The sequence below is a fragment of the Podarcis tiliguerta genome (assembly GCF_965153285.1).
Source record: "Podarcis tiliguerta genome assembly, chromosome: 12".
Classification (NCBI taxonomy): domain Eukaryota; kingdom Metazoa; phylum Chordata; class Lepidosauria; order Squamata; family Lacertidae; genus Podarcis; species Podarcis tiliguerta.
Window position 1 is genome coordinate 16,408,727 of NC_139545.1, and position 17,361 is coordinate 16,426,087.

General features: G+C 45.5%; 1 protein-coding gene across 1 annotated transcript in view; it reads right to left on the reverse strand.

Moving 5' to 3' along the window:
- CMTM8 (CKLF like MARVEL transmembrane domain containing 8) overlaps positions 1-11,517 on the reverse strand; it is a 34,920-nt gene extending 23,403 nt beyond the window's left edge. The window contains exon 1 of the mRNA XM_083405228.1: positions 11,098-11,517. Within this exon, the coding sequence (XP_083261354.1) occupies positions 11,098-11,286 (189 nt within the window). The 5' untranslated portion in view covers positions 11,287-11,517. The remainder of the gene's footprint in view (positions 1-11,097) is intronic.
- Between the last annotated feature and the right edge of the window lie 5,844 nt (positions 11,518-17,361).

Genomic DNA, 17,361 nt, shown 5'->3' on the forward strand with positions numbered 1-17,361 from the left:
TTTGTATCAAGTCGTTATTGTAGAGCAACGTTGCCTTACGACAGATCAAACAACCAAATAAAGTTTTGTAAGGATATTATACTATACAGTGGTACCTCGGGTTAAGTACTTAATTCGTTCTGGAGGTCCATTCTTAACCTGAAACTGTTCTTAACCTGAAGCACCACTTTAGCTAATGGAGCCTCCTGCTGCTGCCGTGCCACCAGAGCACGATTTCTGTTCTCATCCTGAAGCAAAGTTCTTAACCCGAGGTACTATTTCTGGGTTAGCGGAGTCTGTAACCTGAAGCGTATATAACCCGAGGTGCCACTGTACATCAATATCAGATTACATGCCAATAATCTTGGCTACTCACCCACTGAGTGGGGTGGAGGAGTTGCTAGATAGGTGAAAGAGTTGGGGCACACAGCCCATGATGCTATTTTGCATTTGTATGTAAAAATTTATATGCATAGATACCTCTGGTACCTAGGCATTTAATGCATAGGTGGATGGCTGGAATCTCACAAACACCGTGCACTTTGGAGCAATTTCTTTAATAATAATAATAATAATAATTTGCATGTATAAAAAAACTAAGTACAAATTTATATGCATAGGTACCTCTAGTACATTTAAGGCAAAGGTGGATGGCTTGAATCTAATCAAAACTGTGCAATTGCAGCTAATAATAATAATAATAATAATAATGGCACAGAAAGGGCCAAGAGATCTGGCCACTTTAAAAGTCTCATGCTTATGAGTATCTCTAAAGAGGAAGATAGGTTTTACCTTTGGCTAAAATGTCTTGACTAATCAGCAGATAGGAATTCAGAAACGTCTTTCTCAGGGATCAAGACAAGGAGCAACTTTGTGAGATTTGTAACCCTAACTGCTGTACAATTCCCTTGACTGAGCAAGTTATGCACACAGTTATACAAGTGCACTTATACGTAGCAACATGTTTTGCGGTTATATGTCCTTTAATAATTAAACTAGTCATTCACAATTATATGGCACCGATTGTTCAAGAGAAGGCTTGAGGCGGGAGCCCCCCCACAAACAATCACAGGTGCCGATTCACAAAATGCATTAAGAACAACTGTTCATTTATTTCTGCTTTCTGTCTCTATGGTCTCAGTCATGCGTATCAAAGGATGGATTATCCATCACACTAACTGACATTTGCTAGTTTCGGTTATAGCAGCCTCTACCTGCATATGACGGAAGCCAAAAACAAAATAGGAAGAATACTTTAAGGCTACACATTTACTTAGCAGCAGGGCTTCTTTTTTCAGCCGAAACTCACTGGAACTGAGTCCCCGCACCTCTCAGGTGGGCGCCATTGCTATTATAGGAGAACAAGGGAGGCATTCATGATGAGTTCCAGCACGCCTTTTTCCAGAAAAACAGCACTGCTTAGGAGTAAATCTCACTGAACACATTGGGGCTTACCTTTAAGTAAGCTTGCATAGGTGGGCGCTGCAAGTCAGGGGTTGTACACACACACACACACACACACACACACACTTTTTTAAAAGACCAGAGAATTTCCTCCATATGAGCACTGAGTACACATTGCTGTCTTGGTGTTTTTTTGTTTCGTTAGCCCTTCATTCAATCCAAATGCGAACTGAATGATCATTCATTCCCTTGTCAATCTCTCCATCATTTTCTTGATGTGCTGGGCTCATTCCATGTCTCACCTTTCATTTTTTTCCTGTTTTTGACACCACCAACCTCCCGCTTTTATGACCCACACCCAAAAAAACCACAGCCCACAATAAATTATATTTCTCAAGGAAACATACTGGACAGTTATAGGTCTGTCAGGAGACAGAGTTTAAAAGAATTGTACATTTTCAAAGCAACCTAACATGTATGCACACACAAACACAACATGCTCACGCAGAGTTCTGATTATTATGAAGAAAAGATAACAATAATGTAACTTCTTTTAAAAGACCACCCAATAGCCGCCTTGTTAAGGAAACAAACAAACAACTCACCCAAAATTTACAGATCTGCTAACTTTTGAAATTTGACTACACTGGGAATTTTACCTGAACAGGAAGAGTAGGTGCTAAGTCAAATATTCACGGAGTACTTTGCTCCCCTCCCCCACTTTTAGTGTACATAAAACAAAGATTTCTAAAGTGAAGTGACCTTAAGTGTATAGGACAGATGCAATCAGGAGGTCAATGTCCTCAACACTCTGTTGCTAGATGTTCTTGGGAAGATTTTACTTCTTAAAATCTGCAGTTCACATTCAGCAATAAAACTGGTTTGCGGGTGGAACACTAGTATGGCTGAAACACTAGTCTCACTGCTGGAAGAGCTGCAGCTCTTTTGGGCCAAGTGAAGTAGTTCACTTGCCCTCATGCATCCCCCTTGGTAAAGGTAAAGGGACCCCTGACCATTAGGTCCAGTCATGGCCGACTCTGGGGTTGCGGCGCTCATCTCGCTTTATTGGCCAAGGGAGCTGGCATACAGCTTCCGGGTCATGTGGCCAGCATGACTAAGCCGCTTCTGGCGAACCAGAGCAGCACACGGAAACGCCGTTTACCTTCCTGCCGGAGCGGTACCTATGTATCTACTTGCACTTTGACGTGCTTTCGAACTGCTAGGTTGGCAGGAGCAGGGACCGAGCAATGGGAGCTCACCCCGTTGCGGGGATTCAAACCGCAACCTTCTGATCAGCAAGCCCTAGGCTCTGTGGTTTAATCCACAGTGCCACCCGTGTCTCCACAGCGCTTCCCCTTGAGAGGTCCACAAAACCAGATAGGATTTGCAAAAGGCACATGATTTCACCCAAAATGCCATTACAATGGTACCTTGGGTTACATACGCTTCAGGTTACAGACTCCGCTAACCCAGAAATAGTACCTCGGGTTAAGAACTTTGCTTCAGGATGAGAACAGAAATCGCACGGCGGCGGCATAGCGGGAGGCCCCATTAGCTAAAGTGGTACTTCAGGTTAAGAACAGTTTCAGGTTAAAAACGGACCTCCGGAACCAATTAAGTACGTAACCAGAGGTACCACTGTAAATATTTCCCCTTTTGAGATAAGAAGAAAAATTCATCTTAAAATTCCACATTAAAAAGGGTAGCAATGGAACTCCAATGCAATCTCTGGCAAGAAATTAGTCAAGCTTCAGTGTCAGGGAACTGCCATCGGAGCCAGAGGGAGAGGGAGGGCTCCAGAGGGATTCCGGAGAGCGTCCCGGGAGGGAGAGAAGCAGCACATCTTCTGGGGAAGGAAATCAGCGTAGCACCAGTGGAGAAGGGGGGCAGATGGGGGAATCGGTGAGGTGGCTCCAAGACTCCTCGCCGGGGACCAACGGGGAGAGCACGGGTCCTCCGATGCCCACACTCTCCCTGCGCAGAAGGCTTCCGCGCAGGGAGAGTAGGCAGAGACTAGGCGTCAAAGACCTTTTATGCTGGAAGAAGTTCAAGAAACGCCCACTGATGGATTCTGCCAGCGATTGAGACAGCCACGGGCGAGTGGCTGTCCAGACAGAAAGGGTTCACTCAGGCAACCCACCCAGGTGTGACGCCGATTTACGCACGAGCAACCCCTAGAACCATTACATTCAGGTTTATCTTCTGCTTTTTCCTGCATCAATTCCACAGTCAGGTTTTGGTAGCCTCTGAACATTCAGCTTACTAGTAAAACGTGTGTCCTCTCAAACTTCCTGTACAGAAAGTAAACACATGGACCACATCCTTGGCAACCTGAACGTTCTGCAACAGGATCTGTAACAGCTTGGAAGTGTCTCATCATTTAATCATAAGATTACTGGAAAGACAAACATAATGCCTTATGAGAGGCACCACCTGCATCACAGGAAAAAATAAACAAGGGAAGCTTTATGGGAACAGACAGAGGGATGGAGAGAGCTTGCCCTATATAGTATTCAAATCATTTATCCAAAAGGCCCCCAGAGTTTACTACAAAAATCAGGAGTAAAACAGTCCCTGCCCTCAGAAAAATCCCTAATTTGTGTTCAGTAACAATGATCCAATTTTTAAAAAATAAAATAAAATACAGTATTTTTACACTTAGCCAGTGTTAGAAACTCAGACATGTAAGCTAGGTGCCAAATGGCTGCATAAACTGTTAGAATTCCTGCTCCGTGATTGCAGTCATAGGATTGTTGTCTATCACATGATGGTGTATGTTTTGATTCCACAGAGTGGGAAGTGACAGAGACAGGATGTTTGTGTTACTGTGTTCCGTGAAGTGGGACTATTGTCCTTTGTCCTTTCTCTTTGCTGTCTGATGCTAGAGAGAGAGGGAGCCATGTTGCAGTGCTCCGTGTGTGTTTATATGTAAATAAAGTAGATTAGCCAAAATGCTGAGTTGCTGAGGTCTGTTACGCAAGCTGCGAAGACTCTGCAGATCCCCGAGTGTGTCGGTGTCTGTTGGCATCGGTCGCTGTGATGTTTGGGCTGAAGAAAGCTTTTGAAGGAAGACCAGGAGGGAGAGAACATGCCAGTCAGGCATGTGTCTCTGCCAGGGTCCTACTCAAGTGTAGGAAGAGGGTTGCAGCCACCAAAACAGAAATGCCTACTTGCCATTTTGGGATCAGGCGGCTAGAAAGCCATATTGAAAAACACGACTTTTTGGTTCCTGAAATCCATTCTGATTTTGCAGATAAAATATAGAATTCTACAGGATGGGGTATTAGTGTGTTAAAACAGTTCGGATCCAAGGATCCTCAGCTATGACATCTCCAGAAGGTGGAGGCATCCGGTGACATCCTGGTGCCCAGACATCTTCACTTGGCTGCGAGTGGCCGATAGCCAGATGCAAAATGTAACTGGCACCTGGCGAATTTCGAACGCTACTCTTAGCTCTATATTAACTTTCACTCTTTTAACTAAGAAGATAACAACATGTTACTAAAGGTACAATAATGGCACCAAACAAGACATCCCTTAACGACTGTTTTGGCGCTCGCAGCAACATTTGATACCCCCTTCCCCACCAACAGCCCTCCTGGGCTTTGAGAAGGTGACATGAGGTCTCTAACAGGGTCCCAGAGTCATCCTATCTCCTTGCCAAAGTTTAGAACTTTCCCAGCTTTGGGAAGAAGGTAGGAGGGCTCTAGGACCCTGCCAGAGCCTCACACCTACTTCCCTTTCGGCTTCACTATAAGGCACTATTTTAAAGGTGTACTTGACAAGGAAGACGCACAGCCCCGGCTATGAATTCCATATTTAAGTACTCTTGCAGTCCACTTGGTATGAAAAGTTGGACTGGCCTGACCTAGAGGAATGCTGTTGCTGAAGGTAGCTTAGTGTATAACTGCAAGAAAGAGCATAGCAAAGAAGAAGAAGAAGAAGAAGAGGAGGAGGAGGAGGAGGAGTTTGGATTTGATATCCCGCTTTATCACTACCCGAAGAAGTCTCAAAGCGGCTAACATTCTCCTTTCCCTTCCTCCCCCACAACAAACACTCTGTGAGGTGAGTGGGGCTGAGAGACTTCAGAGAAGTGTGACTAGCCCAAGGTCACCCAGCAGCTGCATCTGGAGGAGCAGAGACGCGAACCTGGTTCACCAGATTACGAGACTACCGCTCTTAACCACTACACCACACTGGCTAAATATCAAGGAAATTCTGAACATCCCAATATGAAATAATTGAGCATTATTCATCATTCTCTAATGTCACTATCAGTGTTTGTTACATTAGCTCACCTTCCAGTAAATTGACATCATAAGAAGAGCTTTCGGGCTTCTGCAGGGCAGGGTATGTATTAAAGAGGTTTGCAACGAAGGCCATGTTAAGTTTAGGATTGCCTGCAACCACATCAGCAGGAGTCACAAATTGTTTGCAGCCCAGTTTGTCGGCCCGTTGAAGCATATATTCAGCCCTCTTCAGGTCATTTTTTTCATTGAGGCCTGAAAGTGAAGGTGACCACAAACACTGGCATGGAATCATAGAATTGTAGAGTTGGGAGGGACCACGAGGGCTATCTAGTCCAACCCCCTGCAATGCCAGATTCTTTTTTCCAACTTGTGACTCGAACCCATGATCCTGAGTCACATGATCTATCAACTGAGCTATCTCAACATTTCAGAGCAACCGACCCTCTTAACTCTCTGTGACTATTTTCTATTTTGCTGCAAGGAATCAAATGTGTGTTGCTGTTGTTATTTGTTGTTATTGCCGTAATTATCATGGAGAATCTTTACCCATCCATTTCTTATGATTTCCTTTCAAGCAGCTATTAAAATAACCAAATCGGCGAAGATGGGACTCCTGCTCCAAAAGAATCCCACAGACAAATCAAAATATTGCAAACAATTTCTATAGATTGCAGCCATTATGTGCTGCAAATATGAATAATAACTACCTGCAAACAACAGTTTTATGAAAGAAGAGCAAAGCAACTTTGAGAATTCAGCCGCAAGTTAGGAGAACACTTCGAAGGAGAGTGCTTTGGGGAATACAAAACAACAAAGCTTGGTATCTGAGCTATTTTAAACTATTTTAAAGGTGTACTTGTCGAGGAAGAGGGACGGGGACACACACACACACACACACACACAGCCCCCTATGAATACTCCTTACAGCTAATAGCACATTTTACAGTGCAATCCGGTTCATTGCTACTCAGAAGTAAATTCTATCAAGACTTGTTCCCTGGTTGTGTGGCATAAGAATTGCAGCTTTAGTCAACATTTTGTAACATAGTTCTTCACCCGTCCTATTCCCAAAGTTCTAAAATGCCTCTGTTTCCTATCAGGACGCTTTTGTTTTGGAAGCCATGAGGAAGTGAGTTGAGCCGTCCACCAATCCATTGTTTTATCTGCAAAGCCAACAGCAGCCTTCCACCCCAAGGCATCAAGGTATATGTCATCAAGCAAACAGACTATTTACACCATCAAAGCCAAACAGTCAAGTAGAACAATTCATAAAAGGTATAAAAGAGGACTTGCAAAAAAAGAGAGAGAGGAGCAGAACAAAGGGTTTTAGATCCCCTAATCATTAACCACTTAAAATTAATTTGTGCTAGGGGTGAGCACCCAAAAGCCACACAGCACTCTTTATAATGAGCTGAAGCACCAACGGTCAAGATCATAGCAGGAATGTTTCTGACTTTATATTTATACACCCTGACATAACTAGCTTATGGATCGCTGTTTGCAAATAACAGCATTTTCTGCTATTCTGAACATTTCCGTTTTGCGTAGCGAGATGTCAGAAGTATATGCTGAAAGCATTCGAACAAAAAGCACTCTGGTCTCTCTAATAACTTTCAGGAACTTTGGCAGAACGCAGCACTGAAGGCGTGGCAGCTAATAAGTGTGGCAAGAGAGAGAGAGCGCTACCTCTTGAGTACACTATGGAACAGGCTTTAGAAGAGAGGCTCTGAATGTGTAAATAACCTGTTCAACAAAGGCCCAGGACAAAAACAAAACAGAACAGTTACAGTTTCTCCTTGATCTATGTGGGCAGATCTTCAGTCTCACACGGAGTTCCCATTGAAGTAACATTTCCCCTGCAGGAGCATTCTTGATACCATTGCAGATAAATTTAAATGCCTTTATTTATTCTAAAGAAATAAAACATTGGGCTTTAAGCAGCCCTTTTTCCATGCCATCAGGCATGCTGAAACCAAACCAAAAGTTATTCTGCCTTCAACGTGGTCCTCAAAAAAGATACTGTGCTTCAACCTTTTACACCAACTACCGGTAAAGGTAAAGGTAAAGGGACCCCTGACCATTAGGTTCAGTTGTGGCCAACTCTGGGGTTGCGGCCCTCATCTCGCTTTATTGGCCAAGGGACACGGCGTACAGCTTCCGGGTCATGTGGCTAGCATAACTAAGCCGCTTCTGGTGAACCAGAGCAGCGCACGGAAATGCCGTTTACCTTCCTGCTGGAGCGGTAGCTATTTATCTACTTGCACTTTGACGTGCTTTCAAACTGCTAGGTTGGCAGGAGCAGGGACCGAACAATGGGAGCTCACCCCGTCGCGGGGATTCGAACCACCGACCTTCTGATCGGCAAGTCCTAGGCTCTGTGGTTTATCCCACAGCGCCACCCGCATCCCTCTCAACTACCGGTACTTTAATGCAAAACAAAACCAGGTTAAGAATAGTTTCAGGTTAAGAACAGACCTCCAGAATGAATTAAGTTCTTAACCCAAGGTACCACTGTATTATAGGCAATTTGACTTAAAACATGTGGTGCCTCAGAATGTAACTCAAAGGTCAAAGGTGAGTTGCCTGTACAGTGGTACCTTGGTTTAAGAACAGCTTAGTTTAAGAACAACTTGGAATAAGAACGCTGCAAACCCGGAAGTAGGTGTTGTGGTTTGTGAACTTTGCCTTGGAAGCAGAACATGTTGAGTGTGTTCCATTTGTAAATTGAGCCCCCCACTGCTATGGGAAAGTATGCCTTGGTTTAAGAATGCTTTGGTTTAAGAACGAACTCCCGGAACGGATTAAGTTCGTAAACCAAGGTATTACAATTTAAAAACCTTTCTATTGTTGGGTTGTGCTTCAGGCTACCTGCTCAATACAGAAAGGCAGCGTATAAATATTTTTCTTTTAAAAAAAATTAAAGAAAATATGGGTAACATAAACACCTGCTACTGTAGTCTACTTCCAATTCACTATACTATACTAAGGTAAAAGGTAAAAGACTCCTGGATGGTTATGTCCAGTCAAAGGCAACTATGGGGTTGCGGTGCTCATCTCGCTTTCAGGCCGAGGGAGTCGGCGTTTGTCCACAGCTTTCTGGGTCATGTGGCCAGTGTGACTAAACCACTTCTGGTGCAATAGGACATCGTGACAGAAACCAGAGCGCACGGAAATGCCATTTACCTTCTCACTGCAGCAGTACCTATTTATCTATTTGCACTGGTGTGCTTTCAAACTGCTAGGATGGCAGGAGCAGGGACAAAGTAACGGGAGCTCACACCATTACGGGGATTTGAACTGCCGACTTTCCAATTGCCAAGCCCAAGGGGTTCAGTGGATTAGACCACAGTATAGTATATAAGGTATATAAGTTTATAAGGGACACGGGTGGCGCTGTGGGTTAAACCACAGCACCTAGGGCTTGCCAATCAGAAGGTTGGCGGTTCGAATCCCCGCAACGGGGTGAGCTCCCGTTGCTTGGTCCCTGCTCCTGCCAACCTAGCAGTTTGAAAGCCCGAAGTGCAAGTAGATAAATAGGTACCACTCTGGCGGGAAGGTAAACGGCATTTCCGTGCACTGCTCTGGTTCGTCAGAAGTGGCTTGGTCCTGCTGCCACATGAGCCAGAAGCTGTACCCTCAGCCAATAAAGCGAGATGAGCACCACAACCCCAGAGTCGTCCGCGACTGGACCTAACGGTCAGGGGTACTTTTACCTTCACCTTTTATAGTATAATACTATACTACACACCTTGATAATGGGAGTTGTTCTAGGCACCTCTGGGCTCCCATCTCTGGGCTCTCCTACAGCACACATTCTTGGGAGCGGATATCTAGGCTGTTAGGCACATTCCTGGGCAGCTTTTTTCCTCTTCACTACCAAAGGCTTAACAGAATGCCATTCTGACCATAGGTACTGAAGTGCTTACAGGAGATAAAAGACTGTTGTGAATGAGCCCAGCTTGAGTTATTCAGGATTCACCTGACACCAGGATTCTAATCCCGCCTCAGGTGACCTATTAAGGGCAACAATAACCTGTCCAGCCTACAACCACTTTAGCCCCTCCATTTCAACAAGGCAAAAAAACAACAACCAGAGGAGCTTCCGAAAAAGCCTATTAGTCAGATAGCTGGGGAAAAGGAGCCCCCCCCCCCTTACTCTAGGGCATAGGTTCTTTGTCTACCTCTCTGCTGCCCAAGTGATCTGTCAGGCTCGAATGCATTTGCAACAAGCTGGGAGAGATGTGTTAAGAACTGTCAGCAAGCACAGAGCAAAGCTCAGGTAAGAAACAGAAATGGAGAGACGAAACTGTTCTTTGGTAGATTTGAAAGCAACTGTCTTTATTACTCCTGTTTCTTCCAGATCTCTCGTAACAAAATAAAGGAATTGAGGTCCCTTAGCAGTTAAAATGATCTTAATGAATGACTCCCTCTCCTTCTCCCACCCCTGTTTTCTTCTACCCTTTAGGAGGTTGCTCACAGCATGGAGTTACAATGAAGAACCGCCCAAGGAGTCGTATCCTATTTCCACATCGCAAATCTCCAAAGGAGCGTTACACCTGTTCAGTTATATCTAAATCAGTTCTTATTAACTGGTGCAGGGTTTGTGACTAGCTTACAATGCTCAAGTCTTGGCACTTTTAAAGCAATGGGCGTGCCTCTGAGCATGTATAAAGTCATTTTCTTCTCTCTTCCCCCATCCACTATAAGCCGCACACGTGGATAGCTCAGTCAGCAGAGCATGAAACTCTTAATCTCAGGGTTACGGGTTCGAGCCCCACATTGGGCGAAAAGATTCCTGCGTTGCAGGGGGTTGGACTAGATGATCCTCAGAGATCCCTTCCCACTCAGATTCTGTGAAATATTCCAAGTTCCAGAGGAGTGCAGGGATGGATCTCTCTCCCTTGCACCCCAGCTTTATTTTAAAAACACATCCCGTTCCAAAACACTCTGGGGGCAGAGCCAATTCCATACCAGAGAGGCTTCAGATATTTGATTTTATTGCATTTTCTACTTTACACCTGCCCTGGGAACTGAACCCTTGTGCCTGAGGGCGGAGGAAGAGCTATGCACTGGCTAGAAGAATGAAGTGGCAACATAAGGAAGCATTTGTAACAGGAGCGGAAACCTAATTATAATTAAAAAAAAATGTATTAAATTTAATAATTTGGATAGATTTGCTAAAATTTGGAAAAGTAATAAAAATTATTATTTTAAGAGAGAGAGAGAGAGAGAAATGCACTGGCGAGGGGGATGTGGGCAAGAAGAAGAGCGGAAATCGCAACCGTGTCTACTCGGAAGTAAGCGCTATTGAACTCAATGGGGCTCCCTCCCGGATAAACGGGGAGGTCCGGGTTGTGCAGCCGAAGATCGGTCCCAGCGAGCTCCTCCCTGCGCGGCGCGCGTTTCCTCGCGAGCAAGCGAGACGCGCTGCTGCTGCTGCTCCTCCTCAGCTTGGGCTACTTACAATCTCGGCCACCATGAGGATCCCGGGCAGCGTCCTCAGGAACTCGCGGTCGTAGGCGAGCGTGCTGGAAGCGGACGACCAGTTGGCCGTGAAGGAGCTGCTGGCGGTGGTGGTGACGGTGTGCGAGCGCGAGCGCTCCTGCGCCGGGTGGCGGTGCGGCTCGTGGTTCGGCTGCTGCTGGTGCTCCATCGTCGCTTCGGCTCCCGGAGGAGGGCCGACGCCCCAGCCAGGGCGCCTCCGCTCCCCGCAAAGTCAGGCCAGCCCGCTCCGGACTCGGTGCTGCCCGCCTGAGGCGGATTGCGCGCGGCGAAGGCGGCGCAACAGCCCCGGGACGAAGCGCCTGAGGGGAAAGCGGCGGTGGCTTTTGTGCAGCGCCTGTGAGGAAGCCCGTCGCCGGGACTCCAGGGGGCAGAGCTAAGGAGCCGGGCGCGCGGGGAGGGGGCGAGGCCTGAGGCTGCAGCCGGGTCCCTGGAGGGGGGCGCGGGGCGCGGGGCGCGCGGGCTGGCTGGGGAGAAGGGAAGGAGATACCCGGTAGCGCGCGCGCGCGCGCCAAGCCCTGAAGTGGCGTCCTCTGCTCCCTCTTCGCCTCAGGATTTTGCCCCCGGTTACTGGGGGGCGAGTTGTGGAATATTTTGAAACCCCCCCCCCCGCCCAAAAAAGTTGATAAGCATTGCCATTCAAATTGTGTGTGTTGTGTGTCTTGTGGGGCAGGGCTTACCTGGGGACAGTACCGGATTAAACCCTGTGGAGGCCCCCCTAGGTAGTCGAATTCTTGCAAATGGTCTCCTTTTTTAAAATAAATTTATTCATTTGATTTTTTTCAGATTAAAATTTTATAGTCACATATCCAGCATGCCACGTAAAAAACAAGATTCCAAAGAATGGCATGGACTTCCCTCTTCCTGTTTGTGGGTCCTATTGTTAATCGTTTCCTCCTCCATCTTTTATGATAATCCAAAATCTTTTTACCTTTTCACTGTGTCCAAAATTCGCCATTAAATGACAAGTGACAATCTTACTAACGATTTTTAACTGTTTACATTGGTTTTTAAGATAAGTTATAATTTCCCCCCATTCCTTATTAAAATTTTGGTCTTTCTGATTTCTGATTCTTCTGGTCATTTCGGACATTTCGGCATAATCCATCAATTGATCTGCCTTTCTTCTCTGGTAGGGACTTTATCTTCTTTCCATCTCAGGGCCAAAAACATCCTCGCAGCTGTGGTCACATACATAAATAATATTTTCTGCTCCCTTGGGATTTCTGCACCTAGAATTCCTAAAAGAAATGCTTTGGGTTTTGGGGTTTTTTAAGAAAATGTTATTTTAAACATTTTTTCCAGCTCATTATATATCATTTCCCAAAATTGTTTTACTACCTTACATTCCCACCACATATGATAAAAGGTGCCTTCTTTTCCCTTACATTTCCAGCATACATTTGACCCCGTTTTATCCTTTTTTGCTAATTTACTAGGAGTTAAATACCAACGGTACATCATTTTCATATAATTTTCTTTCAACGTGTAATTTAAAATGCACAGCATGTTACCCGCAAATGATCTCCTAATACGTTTTTTATTTTTACCAACCAAGAATTTTAACTCACCCATTTTATTACACAATATTATTTTGATCTGTTTCGAGGGCCCCCTGAAAGGCATGGGGCCCATAGGCCGATGCCTACTCTGCCTATTCGGTAATCCGGCACTGCCTGCCACCCCCCACCCACCATATTTTATTCAAGTTGGCACCCCTGGCCTGACGTGGCAGGAAATGTTGCTCTGAGCCTGTTGGTTATTACCCTGTAACAAGAGCGGTTTAGGCTGCAGATATTGACTGAGAGCCAGTGTGGTGTAGTGGTTAAGAGCGGTAGTCTTGCAATCTGGGGAACCGGGTTTGAGTCTCCGCTCCTCCACATGCAGCTACTGGGTGACCTTGGGCTAGTCACACTTCTCTGAAGTCTCTCAGCCCCACTCACCTCACAGAGTGTTTGTTGTAGGGGAAGAAGGGAAAAGGAGATTGTTAGCCGCTTTGAGACTCCTTAGGGTAGTGATAAAGCAGGATATCAAATCCAAATTCTTCTTCTTCTTCTTCTTCAATGGGACTTGCTTCTGAGGGGACATGAAGGCTGCAGTCCTGTGCGCACACCACCCAGGAGTAAATTCCCACTGAAGCCAGTTGGAGTTAATTCAAAGTAAAACGAAGAAACATTAAAATGTATAGATTTGGAAGGGACCATGAGGGGTCACCAAGTCCAATCCCCAATGAACCTACAACCCTGAAACTGAGAGCCTTGTGCTCTACTGGCTGAGCTTACAGAACCTCCCTGTAATGAGCAAAACCAAGCAAATATAAATATTATTTTTAAAGAGGCTTTTTTTTTCCAGACGGAGCTCAGCTCCGCCACCTCTTAGATGGGCATTATTGCCATTCTAAGAGAACAAAGGAGATGATCTCCAGCACCTCTTTTTCTAGAAAAACAGCACTGGTTAAAAAGCAGTGTAAACCGAGTGCGCATTTCAGATGTACAGACACCATGCAGGAGTTTGCGCAGTTTAGCATGTGCTAGGGAAAGCAAGAATGTCTAGATGTACTTGCAAAGTGCCTATTTTTGGTGACAGGTTAAAAGAATAACACAGCTGCTTCTCAGTGCCGTGTTTAAGTTTTACTTGGTTAATAGTACAATTCTGTATGCCCCCCCCCGACTTCAATGGGATTTGTTTCTAGCTAACCCCTCATTTGGGCTATGGGTGTGCTTCATGCCACTCTAGTGATTCTGGCAGCGGCAACCTTTTTTTTTTTTAAAGTGCACACAATTCGGAGGTGGGCAGAGCACATAATCCTGATCTAGATGCATACATAATTTTATTTGCACGCCGCCTTTCCATAGTTAAAACCATTCTTAAGGCAGATTACAACATGATTTATTTATTTTTTTGCATCATTACAAATGTACCTAAAGTAGTCATAACCAATAAATAAAACAGCCAAAAGTACACAACCACATTAAACAATTTCCACATAAATCGTAATCTAAAGATCTGAACAATTTCAAAAATGGCAGCAACCCCGCTCCCCCAAACAACACCCCAGCCCAATAATGTGTTCAGCAACCTCAGCTTTTGTAGCTGGAGTCAGTCCGAGCCCAACCCTCCCAGGCCAGGTGGGAAAAGGCCTGCAAGACAGGGAGCAGTTCTTGATCTTCCTGGTCATAAGATTGAGCATTTGATTAGCTCAGAGGTGGCAATTATCCCCCACCCCTCCTCGCTGTCTGCCTGTGTGCTGATGACAGCTGGTGTGCGCATGTGAGAGTGTGCGCAAGATTGTAGAACAACCCGATCCACTTCTGGGTTGGCCAAGGATTAATGCAGCACTTGCTTGGAAAACACTAACCACTTCTCATTTTTAGGAAACGGCAGCCTTTTTTATCAGATTGTATTAGTTTAAAAGAATCTGAACCATTTTGAACCTATTTACAGTAGTTTCTTTCTTTTGAAAGGTAGGTTGCACATTTCAATGCAGTGGTACTTCGGGTTACATATTCATCAGGTTACATATGCTTCAGGTTACACACTCTGCTAACCCAGAAATAGTGCTTCAGGTTAAGAACTTTGCTTCAGGATGAGAACAGAAATCGTTCTCCAGCAGCACGGCAGCAGCAGGAGGCCCCATTAGCTAAAGTGGTGCTTCAGGTTAAGAACAGTTTCAGGTTAAGAACGGACCTCCGGAACGAATTAAGTACTTAACCTGAGGTACCACTGTATAAGAAATGAACACGTCACTGGCTTTTTAACATGCAAGTTTGAATGGTAGGGAGCACCCACATGCAAAACAACAACTGCGGACGTCATCATGTTTTACATGAAAAAACACACTTCCAAAGCTAGCAAAATAACAGTACGTGCACAGCGCACATGGTGGGAGAGAGTAAATGGCAAGGACTGACTACCCAGGAGGATTTCTGGTCGCAAGATTGCCCTGGCAAAGTTAATATGAATAACCAAGGCTTATTTCTGATGTGGCAAATGCATTTTATAATTGTGGCAATTTTCACACGGGGATGCTGTCAGGCAAATGTGAAACATAAGGCAGCATGGAGTCTGCATAAAAGCGTTGATCTACAATTACATCTCAGGGCTAATCTACATTTAGTAACAAGCACACACACACAGTTGCAGTCCTCCAGGGATTTACAATTTTGGAATACAGTTAGAGGTCTACATGGCTGTCGGCTTCATCACACCAGGTCCCCTTTGCTTATTGGGAGCTAGCATATGATGGGGGAGGGTTCACACCTAGCTTTCTCCCTGCCCATACTAATTGTCTGTGCGCATGGAGTCTTTAATGTGTGGGTGGGCAGGCTGAACATGGTTTTTCCTTGCCGGCATTCTGAAGTGGTACAGTGCCCCCGGGAGAGCTATGCCACATGCTTTTTCTAAATGTGTAGAGCCTGGCCTCAGTTTTGAAACCATTGGCAGGTGGAGACTGTTTTATTCCGATAGGCTTTTGGGAACTGACTGGTTTGCTTGTTTTTTAAGGAAAGTGTGTGTGGTTTTTTACTGTGTTTTAATGGATTTGTTTTATGCTTTAATCCTATTACCCTTTAATTCCTTTTTAACAGTTTGTTTCTGTATGCTTTTAGTTTTATGCATTTTATCTACATTGTTTTGAGTAAGCCGCCTTGAGTCCCCCGTCTGGGGAAAAGGCGGGCTATAATAACAATCACAATCACAATTATATTATTAATAATAATTATTGACTGTTGTAAGAAGGGGGTTATACGTCTTTGTGGCTGCTTGTTTTACATCTTCACCATACCAGACTTCCTTTCTGAACTTTTATAACTGCATAGGAATCTGTGTTGCATAGGCCAACTATGCTTAAAGTTGGCTCATTGCAACACTGGAAGGCATAGATGATAGATGATGCAGTGAGGACCTACCCATAATCCTGTGCTCAGAGGCTTCTGCATCAACATGGCATGTGGATGTTGTCGATGCCAAGGGCCTAAGGTTGATAGGTGTGCTTCTGCAAAAGCCTCTGGACCAGGGGTCAGCACCTAAAGCCCATGGGCCACAAGCGGCCCACAGGGTTGTTTAACCGGCCCATGAGCTGCCCCCAAAGCAAACCGCGCGGTCGGCGAGTCCTCGCATGCTGCGCTAAACTGGTGCAGCGCGGTGCAGGGACTCGCTTCCGTGGTGTGAGAAGTCGCATCTGTGCAGGCGCAGATGCCGGATATCGCGTGCACGCTCTGTTGGGATACTGCCAGGGAGACAAAATCCATCTCGACTCCACGTCGTCTCCGGACGTCCATTGTTCTCCCATAGACATGCAGTATCAGCAATTAGCGACAGGAGCTCCAGAAATAGCTTCCCACATTCTAGAGCCGATGCACGCTCTTATCAGCAGATAAAGTACAGTGAAAGATGCACACAGGAGAGCATTATTTCCAAGTTTATTCAGCGTTGATCAGAACAAAGAAAAACACGACTGCCTGCTTGAGAGTTCCGGCAGAGAGCCTAACACGCTCATGCGTGAGCACAATCCGGCCCACTAGAGTGAACCAGCCCAGGCGAGGTAAACCTTGCTGACCCCTGCTCTGGACCATCTATTGCTTGTCATCTGTTCTGCATTCTGCTTAATGTTTAGGCATGCAATGCCGCACTCAGTATTTGAGATGAAGGAGCTAGGACCCGCACGTCCGATCACGAAGGGGTGGCTAACCAAAGTTGTTGGACGGCAGCTTCCATCAGTCCCAGTCATAATGGGCAGTGCTCAGGGATCATGGGATCTGGCAGCCCAACAACAGATGGAGGGTTATGCAAGGTAGCTGGTGGGGTTTAATCCCAGTTTCAAAGTGTAGCTCAACCTCCTTGAGGTTTTTTCCGCCCCCCTCTCGAGAATCTCATTGCAGAAGTAATGTGCTTCCCACAGTCTGTGCTTTGTGATTCGAGTGCTGAGGGCTCTTTACTTTTAGACAACAACAAATAAATTGCCTTGGGGTGTGGGGAGGGGGTTAGTAGTGGGGAGGAGCTATCCTGTGTTTTCTCCCAGTAGGACATTTCAGGCATTATTTGTATAGCCATCACTTTTCTCAAGTTGACAAGGCTTAATGTAGCTTTCTTTAAACATATCAAGACAATTATTCCAGCAGGAAGCGTTTCGCTGTGCTGCATTTCAGTTTGCTGAAATTCAACACAAGAACTATAGCTCTCTTGCAGTTCTTTTTAAATTGTACCTCTAGGTAGCCATCTGGCATTC